The sequence below is a fragment of the Aquila chrysaetos genome, chromosome 13 (assembly GCF_900496995.4).
Source record: "Aquila chrysaetos chrysaetos chromosome 13, bAquChr1.4, whole genome shotgun sequence".
NCBI classification, from domain to species: domain Eukaryota; kingdom Metazoa; phylum Chordata; class Aves; order Accipitriformes; family Accipitridae; genus Aquila; species Aquila chrysaetos.
Genome location: NC_044016.1, coordinates 27,810,984 through 27,833,316, shown reverse-complemented (window position 1 = coordinate 27,833,316; position 22,333 = coordinate 27,810,984). Strand labels below are relative to the sequence as shown.

Genomic DNA, 22,333 nt, shown 5'->3' with positions numbered 1-22,333 from the left:
TTAGCTTGGTTTTCTGTATGGCACATCCTGCCTTTTACAGGAGTTGAAGCTGTTCTAGCTATGAAGGACCATTAGAAGCACAATTCCATCAGTACAGCTGATCTGTACTCCACTGTAAAAAATGGTATTTTTTTACTTATTTTGCTCACTCCAACATCTCAATTTAAAAAAAAAAAACCACCAACAAACCAACAAACAAACCATGAAACAACTGTGAGAGAAAGAGAGGTTTTAAGTTCCTGACTATATATAGGGGAACAGACACTAGGTAGGTTAAAGATCTTTCTCAGAAGATCTTAACTGCAAACTTTCTGTTGGTTATTATTATTCTGTTCTGCCTGTGATACAGGAGAGCTAACTGTGTTCAGACTTTTAATTTAATTGCTAACTTGTTATTGTGACAACATTTTTTTTTTTTTTTTCAGATGAGGGTTCTGGCAACCACCAGTGTTGAAGTAAGTTCATTCCTCCTTCTGTTAAATCATTTTAATTAAAAATCAGTAGGTACTAAAGTGAAATAATTAGAAACTGAGCATTATTCTAATGCTACTTCCAACCTTGAGAGTTCTGCATAATTTGTCACAGAGTGCCATAGGTCAAACAGGTTCTGTTTATTCCTTTCAGTTATAGAAACAATTGAGTAACTTGATTTCTTTCCTCTGACAAAAAGAAACCTCAGATAAATGCTGCTTTTTCTACCAAATTGTCCTTCACCTATTACCTTTCCAGACTTTCTTCTTCTAAGATCAAACATTTCAATTGTCACTGTAAAATTTAAATAAGAAAAATAAGTTCATTAGTGAAAAACAGTTCTACATCTTGCTAGGTAGATTGGTTGGCTACACAGTATATACTTTAAAACCTCATTTTTACCCTGGGAGTATCACTGCACATTTTAGGTAATGAGCTTCCTTCAGATGACATGCAGACAAGAGAACTGTCATCAGTCTTAACACAGTGACATGACCCCTTGCCCTAAAAGTCTGTGTAGGTATCTTGTGCCAAGGAGCAGTGCATTTTGTTGATTATCTCTCACATATTGTGGATGTTCTAAAATGCAATGGAAGTACTCCAGAACACAGGCCCTACTACTCCAACTCAGAAAACAGCTCTGGGCCTGGGTTGCATTTAATTTGTTGCTAGGACTCATCTGACCTGAGGAATCAATGCAGAGAGGCAAATTGTGAGAAACATTCTTGGGACCTATAGACTTCTGGAAACTTTGACTAGAATCAGCTTAGAGCTTCTCCTACAGCTGTGTTATAAGAGTGAATTTTAGTAGTTTGTTCCTGCTTTGCATGTAGGAACAACTTCCCCAGTCCAAATATGCAAAGGTAGGATCAGAACAATATTTGGTGCTTGTCCTTGGAGGTGCCAAGGGGAAGAAGCTGGAAGAAGCTGGAGCACCAGCCTGATGCTGCAGTGGGCGGCATGTGGCTGCAGGGTCCTTTTCCTCTCTGAGCACTAAGCGCTAATCTTAGAATGATTCCTCAGTGGATGTGGAGGTCTCTTTGCTGTGACAGTGGGATGCTATTTGGCAGCCGTGGCAGAATTAGGCACTGTTGAAGGACATCTCTGCCTTAAAAAGTGTGAAAGGAGGATATGTTTAACATAATGGTATCTCGCAGTATTATGGTGTAATACCATAATTGTTAGGATTGTGATTTCAAACAAATAAACAAATACAATACCAAAACTGGTAGTTTTAGTATCCATTGTTTATTATCTGTGAGCACCCACTTCTGTTCAGCTCTGCACCAGATCTACTGTGTCTGTTGTTACATGCCACTCTCCCATCCTTTCCCAGTTGAAATATTTCCACTTTTTCAGCCTTCCCTAGGGAAAGGAAGTAGGTTAGAAATAGTTTGGATTCCCCGCCTTTGGGATGGAGGATCATTGCTGCTGGGGATCGCTGGATCGGTTGGGATCATTACTGCTGAGTATGGCAGTCTCTACCATAGGGTATAAAGTCTTTGAGGGGGAAAATCTTTGGCTTCCCAGAGACATTTAATTGACTGGAGAGCTGACGGTTAGTGAAGAGAAAAGAGAAACCCATGCCTGCAATGCTATGAAATCCTTCTGTCTCTGTGTCTGACAGATTTTATGGTATATGGTGATGTCATGTTACTTCTGTTCTTGTGGTTATATTCACTTTTTTGGCATCAGAATTGTAAAATTTTCAGGTTTTCTAGTTAAAAATGATCCTCTTCTGCTTTGTGCTCTGCCTTAGGGAATAGGCAATCTTCTCTAACATTCTTATTTAAGTGTTTGCACAGTTCTGTCCTTAGCCAATTTACATTCTTCTCATCCTTCCTCTAACTACTGCACTGAAAACAGAATTAAAATGGCTATTACTGGACTTGAGGTTCCTGAACTTTTTGATGGTTGTTAAAAGATGTTTATGTTTGCAGAACATAATGTATTAAGCTATTTTGTTCTTAAAATTGAAATTCTATATCCTAATCCCAAATTGCATTGAAATAAAATTCTGGAATTTTTTGAGACAATACATTCCACTTTCCAGACAGTTGAAATATATGATGCTATTAAATTTATTAACTTGGGGATTCTTTGAGAGATATATCTCTAGAATTGCATCACAGTTTTTCTGTTGTAAAGCATGCTTATTAAAATCGAAGCTTTGCATTTTAATAGCTTTTATCTAAACACTTATTAAAAATCAAAGGACAATATCTTATGTGAGTGTAAATCATCACCCACCATTTGCTTATTAAAGATATGGTGAACTATATTAGTTGAAGACCTCAGCACCAAATGGTTATAATGTACAACTATGAATAATACCTTATGATTAATTTCTGAATAGCTAAAGAGAGAAAGCTGCCTTTGCCTTGCACAGCTTACATGTCTCTTTTTTGGATCTGCAGTCCATTCTTTTCTCACTACAATTATTATGCCATTTTCTTCCACTTTAACATCATCACCAATACTGGCATTAGCTAACTGATCAAGTTATATATTTGTATGCATCTTTGTGCAAATGAAGTAAGGTACTGAATTCAGAGATAAGTTATCAGACTCCAAACCTTCCATCCATTGATAAACCATGATCTGTGTAGAGGGTGGCTAACATTGCAGAACAATCCTTAGATTCCTCTACCTTCTTCCATTCAGTGTTCTCATTCTCAAGGTGTTTCAGAACAGAGATTTACTCAACCAGAGTAACAGAGGTCTTGGCCCTGAGGATATTGAGCCAGAAAGGCTGTGAAACATAGTAGTTCTAGAAATAAAATCCAGTGGACTGCAGCCATCAGAACTTTCCCAGCATCACAGTGGTATAAAAGGAACATGAACTATGAGTACAGGTCATTTACTGTTTTGTTCCAGGGATGTTATGGAGAACAGGTCACTTCAAGAAAACCTGATTTCATTTCTTGATGGGATTATGTGACTGAGTGAAAAGAATAGAGGCATAAATATAATACACTTAAGACTGTACAGTATTTGACTTAGTACCATACGACTTTTTGTTTTAAAATAAGACCACTGAAAAAAACACCAGAGTGCACGGATTAACAAGTGTCCAGCTGACAGGTCCCAAAAATAGTAGTCAGCATAAAATCATCATTGAATGACGGACGATGGGAGTACTGGTAGTGAACAAGTCACTTCTCTTGAAGAATGGAAATGAAGCGTCTTTTAAGCATAGCATAGAAAAGCGTAAACAGACCCAGTGGATAAGCCAGACAAGCTGAACCAGAAACTTTGTTGGAAATAAGGGAGTGAAGATAGAGCCCTTGAGTGACAGGATGAAACAAGGAAGTAATGAAAAGGCATTGATCTGGTGCAGCTGCCTCATTTGTCTCTCAAGTACGGCAGTGCTAAGAAGAGAAATTCTTATAGCCTTTGCTCTAAAGCTGGAACTAGGCAGCATGTTTTGCTTATAGTCTCTGGCAGAGTGTTCTATCAGCCACTTCTCAGTGTATCAAATTAATCTATTAATTTGTGCATTGCTCTCTTCAGGACTTTCATACTTTTAGTTTCTGAGTAGCTTCAAGCCACACTAGGAGACTGTTTTGGTCCAGAACTTTCATTTTGGATCTTAAGGATAGAGCACCATGCTCTGCTGTTTACACAGGCTGTTTATTCCACAGGATGAAGTCCTTGAACAAGAACTGGCCTGGAAGGCAGTGCTAGCTAACTTGAACAATCTCTCTGTCTCTGTTAGGCTCTAAACTTCTCAGTGGACATTCTCTAGAGCATGCTATGCAGGAAGCCAAACTCAGTTATTATAGTGGTTTCTCCAGGCCTTTATAACCACTGATCTTTGGTGTAATTTAAGGAATTTCACTGGAATTATTAAAGACAAGTTTAGTGCAATTTGTTTTAAGATAAGAATAATTCAGTTATATGCATGAAAACACTTCTATTGCTGGCTGTTCCAGGAAACTTCAATTTTCTGTGCTGGATTTTTCCCTGACTGGAAACTTCTAATAAACTGGTGCAATAAACAGATGTTGTTTCTACTTTTGCTGTTATTGCCTATAAATAATGCAAAAGGAAAGAAGAGGATAAATCTGGAGTATATTTTACTAATTCTTGCTTTCTGCTGGGATATACAAATTGCATATCATGTGTTGAAACCTGATTTTTTCAGATATTTTTTTAGACTGCCTGTCAGTAATTAGAAATATTTATCTTATATAGAGAGGAGAATCTTACAAGAGAATTTCTGTCTTGGCCAACAATTTCCTCCTGTTGGAGTGTTCATTGCTTCTCTACCTATGTGTTTCTGCTTTCACTCAAAGTTCATTGCAGTTCAGATGCTGTAAGGAAAATTTGAATGTGTACTATTTTGTTTGGTTTGAAAACCACTATATGGTTTAATTTGTATGTGTATTAGACATAAGTTGATGTATGTAGTCTTTGTATAGATTTTGTAAAAAAAACTTCATATGAGCATGTGTTCTTATTTACTCTTGAAACCAGAAGTGGGTTTAATGCTTCTTAGGTTGTAATTTCTGTCAGTGTTTCTCTCATTTTTCGTGAAATAGTATCTTAATGATAATCATGTCTCTAAGCCAGTGGATGCTACAATGCAATGGCTAGGATGCTTCACTGTAAAAGAAAGATCAAGCTCAATTTTACCTGACTGGTTTTTAAATGTTTGCTTAACTGCAAGCAGACCTTTCCCTTGATGAATTAGAGGATAGAGCTGTTCCTATCTGGAGCAAAAACAGTCAGAGCAGAAGGTACATGTTATTCCAACATCCGTTTCCCTTTCACTGCTAATTCTTTAGGGGAGTAATAGTCCTCAACCCCATAAGAGAAGGATTTTCTCTGAGAACATGCTAAGCATTAAGGTACCTTTACATAGCAATGCATGGGTGTGTGTTCCTTGTTTCATTTGCCTAGGGACTAACTGCTGCCAAGTTCTTGTTTGACAGTCTGATTTTCTAGGCACAGATACCATGACAAGAGAGCGAAACTGAAGCCCATGCTCATGCCCTTTTTGGTGGCTCAGCATCATTACCTACATGGAGACAATAGTGAGAGAGAAACTGATATCCAGAATTGCCTAATAAAACTGGAACCAAAGCTATTATGTAGATTGGTGGGAAGCAGAGACTATTAAGGTCCTGTAGAGTGTAAGTATGTGGACTAACTTAGACTACCATGTAATTAAGAAACTAACTAAATTTTGTAAAGTTTAGTTGCTTAGTTGTGGAAAGTTAAATGTTTCTCATTTTTCCTGGATGTGAAGGTTGAATCTCATTTATCTGTGCCTATGAAAATCTAAAATAAATTCATTGACTCCAGTGGCTACATCAGATTTTCAAAGGGGCAAAGGGTCCCTGGCATCTATCATCAATGAGAAAGGATCTAGCTTTCTCTCTTCTGTTGTTCTGTCCTGTGGAAAGGGCTCTGACCTCAGCTGAAAGAAAAACTTAAAAGTCTCAGTGTCAGGTGCCAACATGCAGTAAATACCCAGTGCATTTTCATGTGCAGGTAGACATGGGATAAGAAGAAAAAGACAAGACTTCACAGAATGTCAAAGAGGTGACCTATAGCTCCTTTAGAAAAAAACTTCAGGAGAGTAGACTTTGATAGTAGGCCTGGAGACAGAGGTTAAAGGAAAACATTTGCTCTTTGAGACATTTAAAGAAACATGTCTGGAAACTGTAGCTCACTGCTGGACATGTGAACATCATTGTTCTAATATTTTGCTTAATTGCTCTGTTAGAATTAGTAAATTGTGCCCTGAGAGAAGACTATCCCCTGCCAGCCCAAATGACACCATTTTCACTCTGTCCTATGTTGTCAAAGTATTTGAATTTGACCTTCAGTATGGGAAAACAGAATAGTAGCCTTGAGCTAACATGCCTAAAAGACATTTTAAGTATGATGAAAATGTTTCCTTTGAATTGCCAAGCTAATGTCTAGCCTTTCCCACTCATTCTTCCTTAACTGTTACCAGACATCTGACTTTCTTCTGTCTTCCAAGATTATCCTCACAGGTTAACTGAGTTGTTTCTCCCAAATAGGTGAGAAATACTCTGTGTTCAACTGAGATAAGTCCCCTCTCAAGGCATATACTGACTGACTTGGAAAGATTCAGTTACCAGGACAGCATATATGGGAGACAGAACTTTTCATGGGAGGGGGGCATTTGATCTGTAAATAAGGACTAGTCATGCCTTCTCAGATCACTGTCCTGTAATGTGATTTGTTTTGTTTAATTGTTTCAAAGTAATATCAGAGATTCTTGGTTGTATTTCTAGGCAAGTATACGACATAAATTTTTTGGTATCAATGTTTTAAGTCCTTTCATCAGGGCTTGTTTTATTGCCTAAAATTCAACTACAACACAAAAAAGAAAGCAAAGGGACACCTGCCCCTTAGACTTTCTCTGTCAGCAGTCAAATGCAAAGGTTCTCCTTACTGCTTGGTTTTGTTCTTTGCCTCTGTACCATCTCACTACATGTGACAGCCTGCAAAACCTTTGCAAGATGCAGCTGTGTTACTCTGACTGCATCATCACAAGCCAGCACTACAAAATAGTAGCTTAATTACAAATGTAAACTCATCTTTTTCACACCAGTTAGTCATTGTTATCTGACACTATTGTAAGGACCCCAAAAAGCCACAGTTAACAAAGTCTTCCATAAGAATTACCAAGCAATCCATAAGGCCTTTGCAGGACTGACATTTTCCATGTGTTTATTGTAGAAAACAGCACAAGAAATCCTTGTAAATGCATCATCACTTGCTCACAGGCCATTAGGAAGAAAGCAGCTTTCTCCTGCAATAGTGTTGACATTACTGTCGGGAATTTGGACCCTTTACACTAACAGCAAAATCAATATTGTGTACAACAATGGAAATACAAGTAGAAGCATCAGCAGCTGCCTTCAGTTCACCATGGGTTTAGTATTGTGCTTTTTCTTCCTACCTCAATTTGTGGATGTAAACTGTATCTTTAGCACCGTAGGTCCCTGTTTTAACTGTTTCAAGTACTTCCACTAGAAACAGTTTTTAGAGGTCACAGGTAGGTACTTACTTGAAGAACTGCAATAACAGTGTTGTTTAAGTCTGTGTCAAATGTTTCGTTGTCACTTTAATCTAGAGTAGAAAGATATTTCAGTCAGTGTTACTTTATAGATGTTCTGAATTATTTTAAAGTAATAGATAATTGTGCCATTGCAGACATAGCAAATGGAGCATATTCCATTTCAATCCCTCTCTCATTTAGGAAGGTCCATTACACTTTGGGGGGAAAAAAAATCAAACAGCTATTAATGTTTCAACAAAACCCCAAATTCTGGCTAGTGTGGTACTGAATTTGAGTCTCTAATCTTGCACTTTGCAAGAGAAATTATTTTACATTAAGACCTGTATAATTGGAGGCATACTTGAACAATGGCTTAATATGGGCAGATGTATATCTTTGTAAATATTTGATCTACCTATTGGGAGAATTAAAATTATTTAATATAAGTTACTTATTTTCATAAATGTTCATTTCAGTAGGGTTTGTGCCATTACAGCTGAAATTTTGACTGCCTTTAACTTTCTTTTGTTTTGAACTAAACTATATCCAACAATTTAATCTGCTTTAGAATGGATGTTTTAGCTTAAGTTTCCTCTGCTCAGAGTGCTTTTTTCAGCGTGTCATTACAGTTCAACTAACAGTATATATGTATTGTGTCCTCTCATTGCAACATCTGTGCATCTGAGGTGAGTCACTGATAAAATAGGTTGAGCCTGGCGCCTCTGTAACTTCATGTATGAGCTATTCCTGGAGTTAGAACTCTCAGTTGTGTTAGCTGGGGCTGGACCTAGCAGCTGGCTACATTTATGTGGAGGTGTGTTAAAATTTGTACTTAAATGACAGAGAAGTTTATAAATTTACAGAGAAAATCCTTCTTTAGCTACCCTTTTTATTTTCATCAGGATACTGCTTGGATCACTGGATGTGATTTCCTACCTCAGCTGAAATGTGTCGTGGCTGTAACTGAAAGGACAGTCATTGTCTGGGACTATAAATCAAAAGGAAGTCAGGTATTATGTTGGATCAGGCAAATGTTAAAGAGGAAGCCTCAAAAAGATTAGTCTTTGTTTTCCGTATACATTCACATTCCTTTTGTCTAACAGGATGAAGGCATTAACTTTTGTCTTTGTAGGAACTCAGTGAAACAGTGGAATTTATACTAAAGAAGGAATACACTTTCCACACCAAATGGGATTATTAGAGTGTCTTAAAAACCTGGAAGAAAGAGGAAAATTTTATACTATGTTGCAAACAAGCCCCCAAAGAATTTATTTTCTGTGTATATATGATGCATATGTGTATACATGTATATCTAATGTGTGTGCATGTGCATATGTATATCTCAGAATCTATTAAGAATCAAGGGACAGGTTTTCCAGGGACCTTACATAGACTTCTTTAAGGTAACTTTCTGATTTAAAGAAAATACTTCTTCATATCCTGCATTTTGTTCAGGACTTTCCAGGAGCAAGAGCATCTTGACGTTGCTAGTGTATATCCAAACTGTTAAAGTTTTCTTGAATGCCTTATTACAAAATACAATTTTTGCAAGGATTTCTGACCCATACCTTAGCTTTTTGCTCCTGTTACTGGGACTTTTCTCAGCAATTCTGAGTTGGCTGAGAAGATGAGAAGCAAAGTAAATATTTTTAGGATAAGATCAAGTATTAGGACTTTTTTTATTTGTTGTTCTCAGTATTAAAAGGCTGCTCCTCAAGCTCAGTCAGGTCAATGGAAGTCTTTCTGTCAATCCAATTGGAGTCCTAGGAAGGAAGGCTCAAAAATTTACTCTCCATTCATTATTCTCCAAGTTTCCTCCAGTCATTACATCAGTGACAGTTGAAAGTGTCCTGTGGTTGAATAGGAGCAGTTATCTTTCAAGACCACAGAAATAAGATATAGACAGTTCTATGTCTGTGTTATGTCTCTTTAATGTTTCTGTGCTACATGGACGACATTGAAGCAGTTAATTCCTATGGCATGTGAACAGTTGCCAGTTTAGGTTGGCAAGGATGCTTTAATCAAGTAACAGATGGAGTCAGGCAGTAGAACCAATAAACAGTATAATGCAGATGACCCAAAATCCCATTCCCAGGCCTTCTCAGTCTAGCAAAATATCACAATGGCTTGCAGCTTATTCATTCCCATGATCTCAATTCCTGAAAATTGAAACACCTGCCCATTGTACACTTGGTACTCCCAGGCTGTATTGATAATTAGGACTCTGATATAATTTCTCTCTGTATGTTACTGCTGCATTTTGTGGTTTGAATAATTCTTTAATTTGGCTGTTTCCTGTTTTCTTCTAGACAGTATCTTATTTTTGAACAGGAAAGCATATACAGTCTTAGCAAATATACCATCCCACTTAACATGGTGAGGTCCTCCCTAAAATTTGTAATTAATATTTCCTCACTGAAATGGAAAAGGCTACCTGTGAAATAAAGCCTCACTGAAATCCTTAAAGCTTGCATTTAACTTCACTTGGTGATGATCTTCTGTGAGTTTCTAATACCAAGAAACAGCTATCACAGGGGGAGATTTAAAAAACAAAGTCAAGAATTAAATGCTGATGTAAGTAGATAAGCATGATATGTTCAGTCAACTTAAGGGCTCGTGTGCATTATCTAATAAACTGTCTACCATATTTCACAGAATAATTGCTTTGTCATCAAACCAATGGAAAATGGTCTGCTCTGTGTTTGCACGGTGACTATGTCAGATCATCTGGCTAAGGATAATATCCTAATGGGAGATGATAAGGGTTATGTTCACCTGCTTACTGTGACCAGTGATCACTTTGGATTAAAACAATGTAAAGGCAAAAAAGAATCACAACTGCAGGTCTTGGACTCCAAAACTTTTAACATGTAAGTTGCTTGTCATAAAATATTATCAGCGTAGCATTTTTTTTTTTAATTTGGGTTTTCTCTGGCCTAAATGGAGGATTAGCTTTTGTGTATAAATTAGCCCCACCTAACAAAATAACTTTTCAAACTGCAGTACTTATGATTTGCTTGTTGTTGTGTGAAGAAAATGTCATAATTTTCAGTAGGAGATCTTACAAGAGATCTTACAATAGAGAGGCCGCAGAGTAAAATTCCAGAGAAGAATTCACAATTGCTATTATCCAGTTTGACATAGGCACAGCTTTATTGTGCCCGATTAGATGGAAGCATAATTGCGACTAGAGAAGTGCATGATTCAACCCTAACCTTAGCTCTGCTTGCTTTTGAGCTGGAAGAGTGGTTCTATGTCTGCCCTGGATATTAAATGTTAGCATTGGTTGTGTATAATCTCACTAACAAAAGCCCTGTCGACTGTATTGGCTTTGTGTGGCAAGGTTTTGGTAGCGGGGGGGGGTTACAGGGGTGGCTTCTGTAAGCTGCTGGAAGCTTCCCCTGTGTTTGAGAGAGCCAATACCAGCCGGCTCTAAGACAGACCTGCCGTCGGCCAAGGCCGAGCCAATCAGCGATAGTGGTAACGCCTCTGTAATAACATTTTTAAGAAGGGAAAAAAGTTCGGACAGATGGAAAACGGCAGCAGGAGAGAGGAGTGAGAACATGTAAGAGAAACAACCCTGCAGACCCCCAGGTCAGTGAAGAAGGAGGGGGAGGAGGTGCTCCAGGCGCCGGAGCAGAGATTCCCCTGCAGCCCGTGGGGAAGACCATGGTGAGGCAGGCTGTCCCCCTGCAGCCCAGGGAGGTCCACGGTGGAGCAGATATCCACCTGCAGCCCGGGGAGGACCCCACGCCGGAGCAGGTGGGTTTCCCGAAGGAGGCTGTGACCCCGTGGGAACCCCACACTGGAGCAGGCTCCTGGCATGACCTGTGGATCTGTGGAGAGAGGAGCCCACGGAGCAGGTTTTCTGGCAGGACTTGTGACCCCGTGGGGGACCCACGCTGGAGCAGTGTGCTCCTGAAGGACTGCAGCCCATGGAAAGAACCCATGCTGAAGCAGTTCATGAAGAACTGCAGCCCGTGGGAAGGACCCATGTTGGAGAAGTTTGTGGAGGACTGTCTCCCTTGGGAGGGACCCCACGCTGGAGCAGGGGAAGAGTGTGATGAGTCCTCCCCCTGAGGAGGATGAAGTGGCAGAAAATAACGTGTGATGAACTGACCATAAACCCCATTCCCTGTCCCCCTGTGCCGCTGGGGGCGGTTGGTAGAGAATCCGGGAGTGAAGCTGTGCCCGGGAAGAATGGAGGGGTGGAGGGAAGGTGTTCTGAGATTTGGTTTTATTTCTTATTGCCCTACTCTGGTTGATTTGTAATAAATTGAGTTAATTTTCCCCAAGCTGAGTCTGTTTTGCCCATGATGGTAATTGGTGAGTGATCTCTCCTGTCCTTATCTCGACCCACAAGCTCTTTGTTATATTTTCTCTCCCCTGTCCAGCTGAGGAGGGGGAGTGATAGAACGGCTTTGGTGGGCACCTGGCATCCAGCCAGGGTCAACCCACCACATCGACCTATGGGCATATTACAGTAGGTACTAGTATATCCCAATAACATCTCAATTTCTATCCCTAGTGTTAAACGCAAGCTACATGATGACTGGGTTGTGAAAATTAAGTATATTTCTGACCTACATTGTTTTGGATCCTGCTCCTCAGACAGCATTCATTCATTTGTTTTGGATGACATAAAGCGACTAGAGGACAACTTGTAAGTATATGACATCTTCTGAAAAAATAGACCTTTTGCTTTATAACTGCATGAGATCAGTGCCTTGCAAGATGTCATCCCATTATATTGAAGCTGTCTTTTCTATAAGCATTGTTAATACAAACAAAAATACAACTACTTAAATACTTGAACATTTTTGTTTGTTAGCTTTCGATGTAGGAGAGGTCTGTCCATATATGTGTGTTACTCACAACCCTTAAAAATAAGTTGTGTTGGCAGTGTTGTTTGCTCCAACTTCTCAGCAGGCAAATTTCCTTGCTTTGGTACATTCATTTAAAATTTATATCCACAGGAAAATATATGCAACTAAGTTTCATTTACAGTTTCAGTTTCACAAGTTTCAGTTACACAAGCTTAAACCAAGAAAGCAATTTATTCTGAGGGCTGTGAAATGGATTTACTACACAGCAGGAAAGAGGTTGTGCCCTCCTTATTTGTGCCATATCCTTATTCATATGGCCCATCAGTGCCATAGCTGATTCCAAGCCTTGCTAGTCTGTGATTTTAGAAGAGTTTATAGCCCAATTAAAAAACAAGTAATACAAACACAATTTGATGTAAAAAGGAACTATAAATAACATATAGATAGAACTTTTCATTCAAATACTTCAAAGCTTTGTAAATATTAGATCAGCTTCATAATTCCTTTGTGAGGTACATCCAGAGTTTAATAGATTTTTAAGGCTCATAGTAACGGTTATGATAATCTGGTTTATCTCTTGTATAACACAGGCCATAAATATTTGCATAGTAATTCTTGCATCAGTCCAATAACTTTGGGTTTTGTGAGTATTGCCTGTTGTGCAGTATGTCTGTTGTGGATGGGGAAAGTGAAATATGAAATAATTATAGCTTGTCCAGGGTTACATAATGTGTCAGGAGAAAAAATGAGAAATCCTGTTTGATTTTGTTGGGGGTTTTGGAAAAATAGAATTAATGTGAGGAGAAAGAAAACAAAGACTGCAGACCCACAAGTATGGTCAAAAGAGTATATGCTACCACCATACACTGTTTGTAATACAGAACATCATTAACTGCAAATATCTTGGTAAATCTTTTTCATTTAACACTGACTATAATTGTGTCTCCAACTGCAATAAATACATTTCTCTAAGCAGTTTCATGCAGCAGCTAAATGAAATTATATTTAGACAACTAAAAAATTACACAGCTGTTAAAATGAAATTAATAGCCCTAAAAATAGCTACAGATCAAATCACTTTGAAATGCCCATTCCATAAGTAATTTTAGTTGAAATATATGATTTACTGGTGCTAACAAAATAAATTTCCCCAATTAACTTTGCAGCAAGCAATTGTTATTGTGCTTGAAGAGGGATGCAATGTATTTTGTCTCCTATGTGACTGTTAAGTTTCTTTGTGGATAACGGCTGATGAGCAGTTATAATATTTTATTGTAAAGTATCTAAAAAAGGGACGTGTGGATGGGATCACAGGGTGCTTCTGTTGCAAGGCCATGACTTGGGCAGAACTTCACACTGCTGGAACCCCATATTCACACTGATGTTGGAAGAGTATCAAGACCGTTCATTAAAAAGCCAACAGACAGTTATACATAAGTATTAAATTTAAGAATTAAATGAAAAAGATGACAAATCCTGAGGAAATCTGTCAATCACACATTTAAATCAATTAATTCCTATTTTATACCATCAAGAGAATTAAGACTTCCCTGTTAGAGCTCTGCAAAGAAAGCTTTGCTCCCCCTAAGTAACAGGGAGTGAACAGCCTTCTATTTACACCTGCCTAGAAAGAACAAGCTCTTTCATTAATCCTCAAAGTTTCCTGAGCCTTTTTTCAAATTTACTGTCATTCCCAGTTATGGGTTTAGATATTAATAGTTACTTTTTAGACCAGAATAAATGAACTACCTATTTGTCTGGATTTCAAAGAAAAAATTTAAATGTGTACTCATTTAATTCAGTATAGCTTATTTACATTGACAGTCATTGTTTCCTGGGAGACGGGAGTTAGCCATGCTATTGCTGAATCCAAAAATTAAGAAAATATTCACTCATTAGTAACAATGTATGAAACATGGAGAGACAAGCAGAAGTTGCTCAAAGAATGGGTTTAGAAGGGTTGCTGAGTCAATCTCAGTCTGTGTTGGCTGTTTGAATTCCTGTGCTTTAGCAGTGAATACAACAGAATAATTCAGTTGAGTTTCAGAAAATTGCAGTCTCTTCATGTTATTACACAACACAACATAGATAAAATAGAGACTATGCATTATACAATACATTATACACAAGCAGCAGAAAAGTAACTGCACTTACTTTATGCAAAATAGAGGCCACAATAGACTTCCATGTCCAAAACAGGCAAAGGCAGTCGGTTTGATATTTTTCCTCAGTGATGAACTGCTTTAAGCATGCAGACGTGTGTGAAAGCTTACCTTGGCAACAGCTACCATTTGAGGATTCTGTTTGGAGTATGACTGATAAAGGATTCAGGTGTTCAAATCAGAGATTTATTACTTTAATGGAAAGTGCATTTTAAAAGTTCCTGTTTTATTGATGCTAGTATCACTATAAGTCTATATAACTATAAGTCACTGTTATAAATCAATTTGCTTTTAACAAGAGATTGTATACATTATGCAAACAGCTATTCTATATACTACAGAAAAGTAAAGTGGAATGACTGTGGACTGTATTTTCCTAATGTTTCTTACCTGACTAACTGTTTTATTAATGATTACAGACCTGTAAAGGAATTTTCTGTCCCTAAAGGAGTCAATGCCTTCACATACTGTGGGAAAGCAAAACTCATTGTCACTGGGGGTAAGTATTGGGGTGTTTTCCAAGAGATTGTTCTGTTGTGAATTTTTTTTCCCAGTTAAGTAAGATCAAGTAAAGCTAAGTTAGTATCTTAAGAATTTAAATAATGGCTTCTGTCTTAAATGATAGGAAACAGAGGTCTTGCTTTTAATTGCTGGGAGCCTCACTCTGAAAAGATATACTTCCTGGCAGGAATCTACCAAGGGCTCAATCTGGGTTTAATTCAAATATCATGTTATTTATATAATAAAACAGGAGAAACAGTATGTTGAACTACTCTAAGGCACCTTTCCAAGTCATGGTGGTGACTGTCTTGGCCTGGTTATACACATTACTCCTTGCAGTATCAGCAGGGCTCCCATCCCTTCCCATTACTCTTTGGCCATCCTTTCCTATCTTAAGCAATCACATTGGCCCATCTTAATACTTTACGTTGCTCTTTGATCACGTTTCTCCAAAGCTTTACTGTTTGTTCTTTCTCCCAAAGCAGACTGCAGAAATAGCACTCTTACATCCATTTCTTCCCTGTTATCCAATAATTTTATGAGCCTTACTATTGCAGTGGTCGTATTTTGAGCTGCAGAAATGTGGCTGGAGTATGTCAGCAATCTTGTTTGTATATTCTGTCTGACAGAGTGGTGCCCTGGAGTGACATTGATGCTGCCCATCTCCAAGTCTTCAGTATGAGAGTCTTGCTTAAAACTTTGTTAAAAATTGCAATAACAAACATAGCAGTTCTTATGTCTATATTTAACAAGAAGAAAAAAATGGCCAAGGCTCTGCTGTCCAGCCTTGATAATATGCAAGACAGTAACATAAATTTGGAAAAAAAAAAGACCTAGACATGGTAAATAATGCAATTCAAGTTGAATTGTAGCAGTTTACAAAAGGGAAAACTGTGACAGATGTCAAAATAAATATCAGACAGTTCTATTGATTTTCTAGACACAAGATTTAAAGGGAAAGCAATAGGGCTATATGAAAGTTATTAGTGAAAATTCTGAAGTTCAGCCTTGGAGGAGATCTTATTTATATTGATTACCTTGTCACAAAAAGTAGTCTGGAGAAATTTACTGATGACACTAAAGTAAGGAAGCCCTATAAAACAGAATGTGGTTAGTATTTCCTGCAGGTAGAACTGGAGGATTTTACTGTAGTAATAAAACCAAGGTGAAGTGTCTGAATAGGACAGAAGGTCGATTACAGAGGCACTAATAAAAGTTTCTGTTACACATTGAAAATTCTTCTTACAGAAATAGCAGAAGAGGAAAATCTGGATAAATTTCCTAAGAAAATAAGAATGGCTATGGTAGGCCAGACCAAAGATCTGCCTAACCCGCTATCCCATCATTGACAGTGACCAACAATAAACGCTTTCCGGCAGAGTCCGGCAGGAATAGGGCAATCATGCAGCAATACTTGCCCTAGGTACCTGTTTTAGTTGAAATATCTGTTCTGCAGGTAACAAAGCATTAACTTCTCTGAATTTGACACTAGTAAAACCTCATGTTGTACTGAGAAAGATTAGTTGAATATGGAAAAAAGGTGGGGGAAACCTATCCCATAGAGACTAAACCTATCACACAAAGACTAAAAAGTATATTTTTTATAACGTAGAAAAATGACAATTAATAAGGAATACCATTGCTATCTATAAAAATATCAGGAGAACAAATATTAGAGCAAAAATTAGAGCAATAATGTTCTGGAAGAGTGTTCTGAATAGTGGCAGTTGCAGAAAGAAGTATCCTCCTCAGTTTAAAAGGGAGCTTGAAATTTTTGAAAAGGATTGCCCCAACCTATTATTATTTAGACAGGTGTTTATAGCACAAATGGTATGCAAAATACTACAACGTATTTTGTAAGTACAACTGGGAAGTGACTATTAAAAAAGTCATGTTCTAACACCCTTAATTTTGTCTTCCAGATATTTGACATTTATAATAATGAATAAGAAAGATAAAAGCAAACCTGGTACAGAGTTCACTTTTCATGCTAAAAGCTAGACTTCAACGAGTAAAATGATAAAAACCTGATAGTGGCCTTAAATGTGGAGCCCACAGTAGTTTAGAATAACTTTTCTGTGTAGCATTTTGCATTAATACTATGTTGAATGGTAAAGTGATATGGTTTTCTTCTTATTCTTTATCCATTTCAATTCCAACTATGTCTTAATCATCACCTCAGGGAACAGCTACAGTTAAAATCAAATTATGCATGCATATAAAAGCTGGAGATGATCAGTTTTAAATGATATGATACATCAACTTCTAACCCTATTAGGTCTTCAAATCCAGCTATTGTTCTCCTGTGAGCAATAAAGTAGAATAAAAACTATTAGGGATTTCTAAATCTAGCAGTAGCATCTCAAGACTGATAAAAGGAAGTCTTCTGTGCTTGCTCAGTACCCTTTGTGTATTTCTGGCACAAGTGAAGTAACTGGTAACATCTTATATGTTTTGGGTTTTTGGTTTTGTTTTTTTTTTTCTGGCACTATAAATTGGTATTGACATTTTCAGGGATTCCCAGGAATCCTAGCTGTAGAAATCACATCCCAGGACTCCACTAATATTAGCCCTCAGAGGCATAGCAGACCCTTTTCTATGATGCAGTCTAAATTTAAAGAAGAACATATGAAGACAGACAAGGCAGCACAAAGAAAAAAGGAAGAGACATTGGTCAATATTATAAACATATGAACTTGTGTTAGTTTACCAGATGTGTTACTGTCCTGAAGAGGTTTTGCAGACATTATAACCCAAGATTATTTAAAAGGCAGGCTTGAAGGAATGACAAGTTGTTTTAAAGAATAAGGGGTCCTTTTGTGTGAGAGGAGCAGCATAGAAAGAAAGCAGGAGTTATATTTTTCATTTCTAGTTTATCAGAGGATGCCAAGCTAAGCCTAGCATTTTTCCATTCAACAACGCTATTGTTCTCAAGGGGATTTCAACACTGCTGAAATGCAGACATCTCAGCAGACTTGTAATACCACACAAATTGCAAAACTGTGTAAGCAAGGGAGACAATTTGACAAAGCATCACATGTTCAAAGAAGGTATTGGAATCCATAATATCTAGCTAGAATAGAGCTGTGGTCATAGAATCTGACTTTTAAAAAAAACCCTAAACATATGCTTTCATATTTATCTTGGAAGGGAGAACAATGAACTGAGCCCATTATGATTCAAATCATTGATTCCACAGAATCTTAAAAATTTGTGGTCGTATATGTAGACAGATAATTCCTCTTCTTCAAGCTTTTCTTGAATGTGCTTAGTAACCCATGCCTTCTGTGTCAGGATTCTGAATCCCAGAGGCATATTTGGAGCACAGAGAGAATAAATGTTCCAGCAAATGTAAGGGCCAATCTGGCATTAGTCCAGAAAGAGGGGAGAGAACACATCTACTATAACCAAATCCACCATTATCTCCACATCAGTAAAAGGAACTAAAACTAATCCACCATTTCACGTGAGAAGCAAACAGTATTTTTAATGTAGGGAAAGGTTTTCTTTCGTAATGACACTTGCTCTTCAAGTTAATATCCTAAGTAAATAACATGTATTAGTGATTCTATTCTTAAAAGAAACTATCTGTGCCACAGTTAAAGGGCACTGTCCTCCCCTTCATTCATCTGCCATCACTTCAGGAATATAAAGAACAGAGCAATTAGAAAGACTAAGAAAAATTCTGTTCCTCAGAGTGCAGCAAGTAGATAAAGTTGAGTTGGTCAGATACTGTCAACAGCTTCTACCTAGTTCACCATCATTTTAAGACATGACAGTTTCCATTTGGGGCTGCTAAAGGGCATGTTGTGAAGCAGTCTCTGTTCCCTCTGACATTAGAACTGATCTCATCAGTCTCACTGGAGGCTTTTGTCTACCATTTTTTGTGTCCTCCTGTTGACCTCATAGAAGGTCTGCAAGCTGAGTTTTACTCCCATGGTCTTGTTTCTCAGTAATGTATACTGGCCTGGTCACAAGGGTTCTGCTAACTTGCAGGATGTGTCTATGATGGCCTAACACAACATCTGGGGGAGTGAGCAGGGGTTCACCATGTTCTGCAGTTTCCCCATCCAAAAGGGCTTCACAAACCGCTTGTGCAATTATAGCCCTTTTAAGATACTTCCTGCCATGCTTACAGCATAGACAGCTAACCTAGAATAGTTTTGCCTGAAAGTCCCCCTGAAAAGAAACTGGTTCCCGCTGAAGTCACTGCCAGTCAGCTACTTATCCATGGCTCCCCTTTCCTAAGCAGAATTTATCCCTCCATTGTGCCAGTACAACTGTTTGCATGGTTGCATTTTCAGTCACACTTGTGAAATGAGCTGGCATAAACCAAAATTACGTTCTGTTGTAGCTATTTTAAGAGTAAATAATTTCTCCAGTGAGCCTCTCTCATTTAGAGAGAAGCTACATAAACAGTGGAATCAATTTAACTGAGAGGACAATAGTGTTTAATGGAGGAAAAGGGACATGGGGCACTCCTAAATGAATCACATATTGCTGCATTAAGAAGGAAAGGAATATATTTCTGGAGAGAGAAAGAGAGAGAGAGAGAGGGAGGGACTGGCCAATAACGGTAGGTTGAACAAGCTTAAGGAAGATCCCTGGAGAGCAGACTGTAAGAGCTCTTCTCTTTGTTAACAAAACTGAGCTGAGCATTGTATTCTTGAGGTTGGGTGAATGTTCTCATGGGGCATGTACTTCCTTGTCTATGATTTTTTTGGCTTTCTGCACTTCATTTTAAGCCAAGAGAAAACTAAAGCTCAAACTGAAGTCTAGACAAAATGTGGCTGTTTATTTTATGCAAAATAGCATGTTCAGCTGATTGCATACAATTCATACAATTGCAGTATTTGCCAGGAATTGCAAGTTAAAATATAAATTAATTAATGTCAAATTTAAACTGGGCTCATGTTGTCTTGAAGCTCCTGTGAAAGATATGAAATATTTCAGTGCACTAGGTACAGTTGTGTTTACATCAGTATGTAAACCCAGGAGTTTACTAATACATTTTTAACATCTTTGTGTTTTGAAATATTTGTGGAAACTATTATGAAAATAGTACCAAAAGATTCATCTATAATGCAGTCAAGGATTATTCCCTTAATTGTAGGTAACTTTAATGTTTGAACATACGAATATATATGAAAGACCTAATTCCCATTTACTTCAAGAAACAAAATCACTCATCAGTAGTGAGTTTCCTATCTGCCCTCAACTTTCATGCCTGCTCCCTTTCCTGTTCTGCACACCCTCCCTCTTCCACGGAGGTGGTCATCCCTTCATTTCCTGGCTAAGTGGACACAAAAATTGTTTTAACATTTTTCTAAATTAGATCTTTGAAGGAAAAATCTAAGCCCCAGTTCTATTTCTAATGAAGTATTCTGCTCCTATGAGACTAATGCATGTAGTCACATCCAGTGTCCCTGACATTCCTCTTGCAAAATAAAAAGGCTTTGAAAGTCAAATCAGTTATGTGTTTTTAATACAAGTTTGGGGATAAGCAAGGAAAACATAAGCTGGAATCCAGCCCTTAGAATGAAAAATTTACATCCTTATGTGGGAGTTGCCTTCATGATGAAAGCAGAGACTTATCAACACTAAGCTCTCCATTACAAAGCTTATTTGTAATACCAGTGACTATTCAGTCTTTCTGACTTTTTTTTTTTTTTTTTTTTCAGGTCATGACAAACTCCTTCGTTTGTGGCATCCCGCTATTAATAGTAGGCCTACAGGGAAGCTATCAGGACACCAACATAGTGTTGTGGAAATTGTGACAAATGAAAAAGATCAACATGTCATCAGCCTTTCCTCCACAAAGGTAAAACACTTTTCTTAACTTCATGGAAATCAATGCTATAAATGCAAGTAGGAATCTGGTTTTGAATAAGTACTACTGGTAGTATCTAGTCCTAATCTCATGGCATATCAAGCTCATTTATTTTAATAAAAAGGTGGAGTTCTAGCTTAAAATTTCCAAATTATTTTATATGGAGAAGCAAGACTAGAAGGGAACTATTTGACGTATTTTCTTTCTCATTGTGACAAAAGAATACTTAAAATAGTACATTTTAACATTCTGGTAATTTTTGTATTACTTTGGCAACTGCCAGAGTTATAACAGAACCTCTACCTGCATGCTTCATTCAGTAGTGATCACCTGCAAAGACTTCCTACAGCTTCATCTACCCTTCTGCCTGTCAGCCTGCTAAATCCATAGGTGAACTTTTTCTTACACTGGTGACTCTATACATCATGTTCAACTATTGACCTCTTTCTGACCAGTGTCTTTTACAAGGCTTACTGATCCAAAACATTGTCCATGAACAGGAATACTAATAAAATCAATAAAAAACTTCTTCAACCAAATATTGCAAGATCCTGCTGGAAATGGATGTGTTTCCTTTAAGTTATTGGTGAAATCATGGCATCAGTGGCTTATGTCATTTGTCAAAATGAGATTGTTCGGGAGAGAATAAAACTTCTAAAGATGTTACAAAAATACATGAGAAGCCCCTGAAGGAGTAGTTATGAATGGCTATGGAGCTCTTTCAAGAGTGGTCCTATGCAATATTTTCAATATTCAGCAGAATTCAATATTTTCATTAACATCTACAATGATGGAATAGAGAGCATATGTACTAAATTAATTAGCTGCCCCAAACTGGTTAAGGCTGCAGGCCCTAAGCAGAAGTATTAGAGTTCAGAATGGTCATTAAAATTGGAGGTGTGATCTGTGAAAAATACCTCCTATTTTGGTCCAATAAGGACCTAATATAGTTAGTCTACTGAGATATCCATCTATCTCAAAGGTTTCCAGCTTTTTGTTGGGTTATGTAGGAAATATTACTGAGCTATTTATTCTGTTCATGCTGCTCCTCTGCCATAATTTCTTACCACTGCTCATTGAGGTGCCAGTAGATGCCACATTCTCATGTCTTTAATAACCCACACCCTGAAAATACGTCATCAGAAATATCTCATCGTCACATAATCCTGGAGCCATAACCATTCCCCCTTCCTCACTCCTATAAATTTATACCTGTCTGTTCTGTAGGTAACTGTACATTTGCTACTGGCATACATTACTGCTGAATTAGGGAGGGTTTTGACAGATAGCCTGCAAGGTATACATGTAGGAAAAATGGAATAAGACATGAGACATGACTGAAGGGGAATGAATGTACATGGAGATATTTATAGAAAAGCAACTAAGAATGACGGCCCTGGGGCAGCAAATCTCTTGAGGGCAGAAGATCTCTTGAGGTCCCTTCTGAGCCTTTCTGTGATTCAATATGATGACTCAGAGGGAAACAAAATCTATTTTACAA

At 37.8% G+C, this 22,333-nt stretch overlaps 1 protein-coding gene across 1 annotated transcript in view; it reads left to right on the top strand.

Annotated features, from left to right (window-relative positions):
- WDR64 (WD repeat domain 64) overlaps window positions 1–22,333 on the top strand; it is an 84,224-nt gene that overhangs the window by 14,414 nt on the left and 47,477 nt on the right. Inside the window, exons 6-11 of the mRNA XM_030035541.1 lie at window positions 426–455; window positions 8,416–8,523; window positions 10,169–10,383; window positions 12,042–12,176; window positions 14,921–15,000; window positions 20,684–20,823. Coding sequence (XP_029891401.1) covers window positions 426–455; window positions 8,416–8,523; window positions 10,169–10,383; window positions 12,042–12,176; window positions 14,921–15,000; window positions 20,684–20,823 — 708 coding nt within the window. The remainder of the gene's footprint in view (window positions 1–425; window positions 456–8,415; window positions 8,524–10,168; window positions 10,384–12,041; window positions 12,177–14,920; window positions 15,001–20,683; window positions 20,824–22,333) is intronic.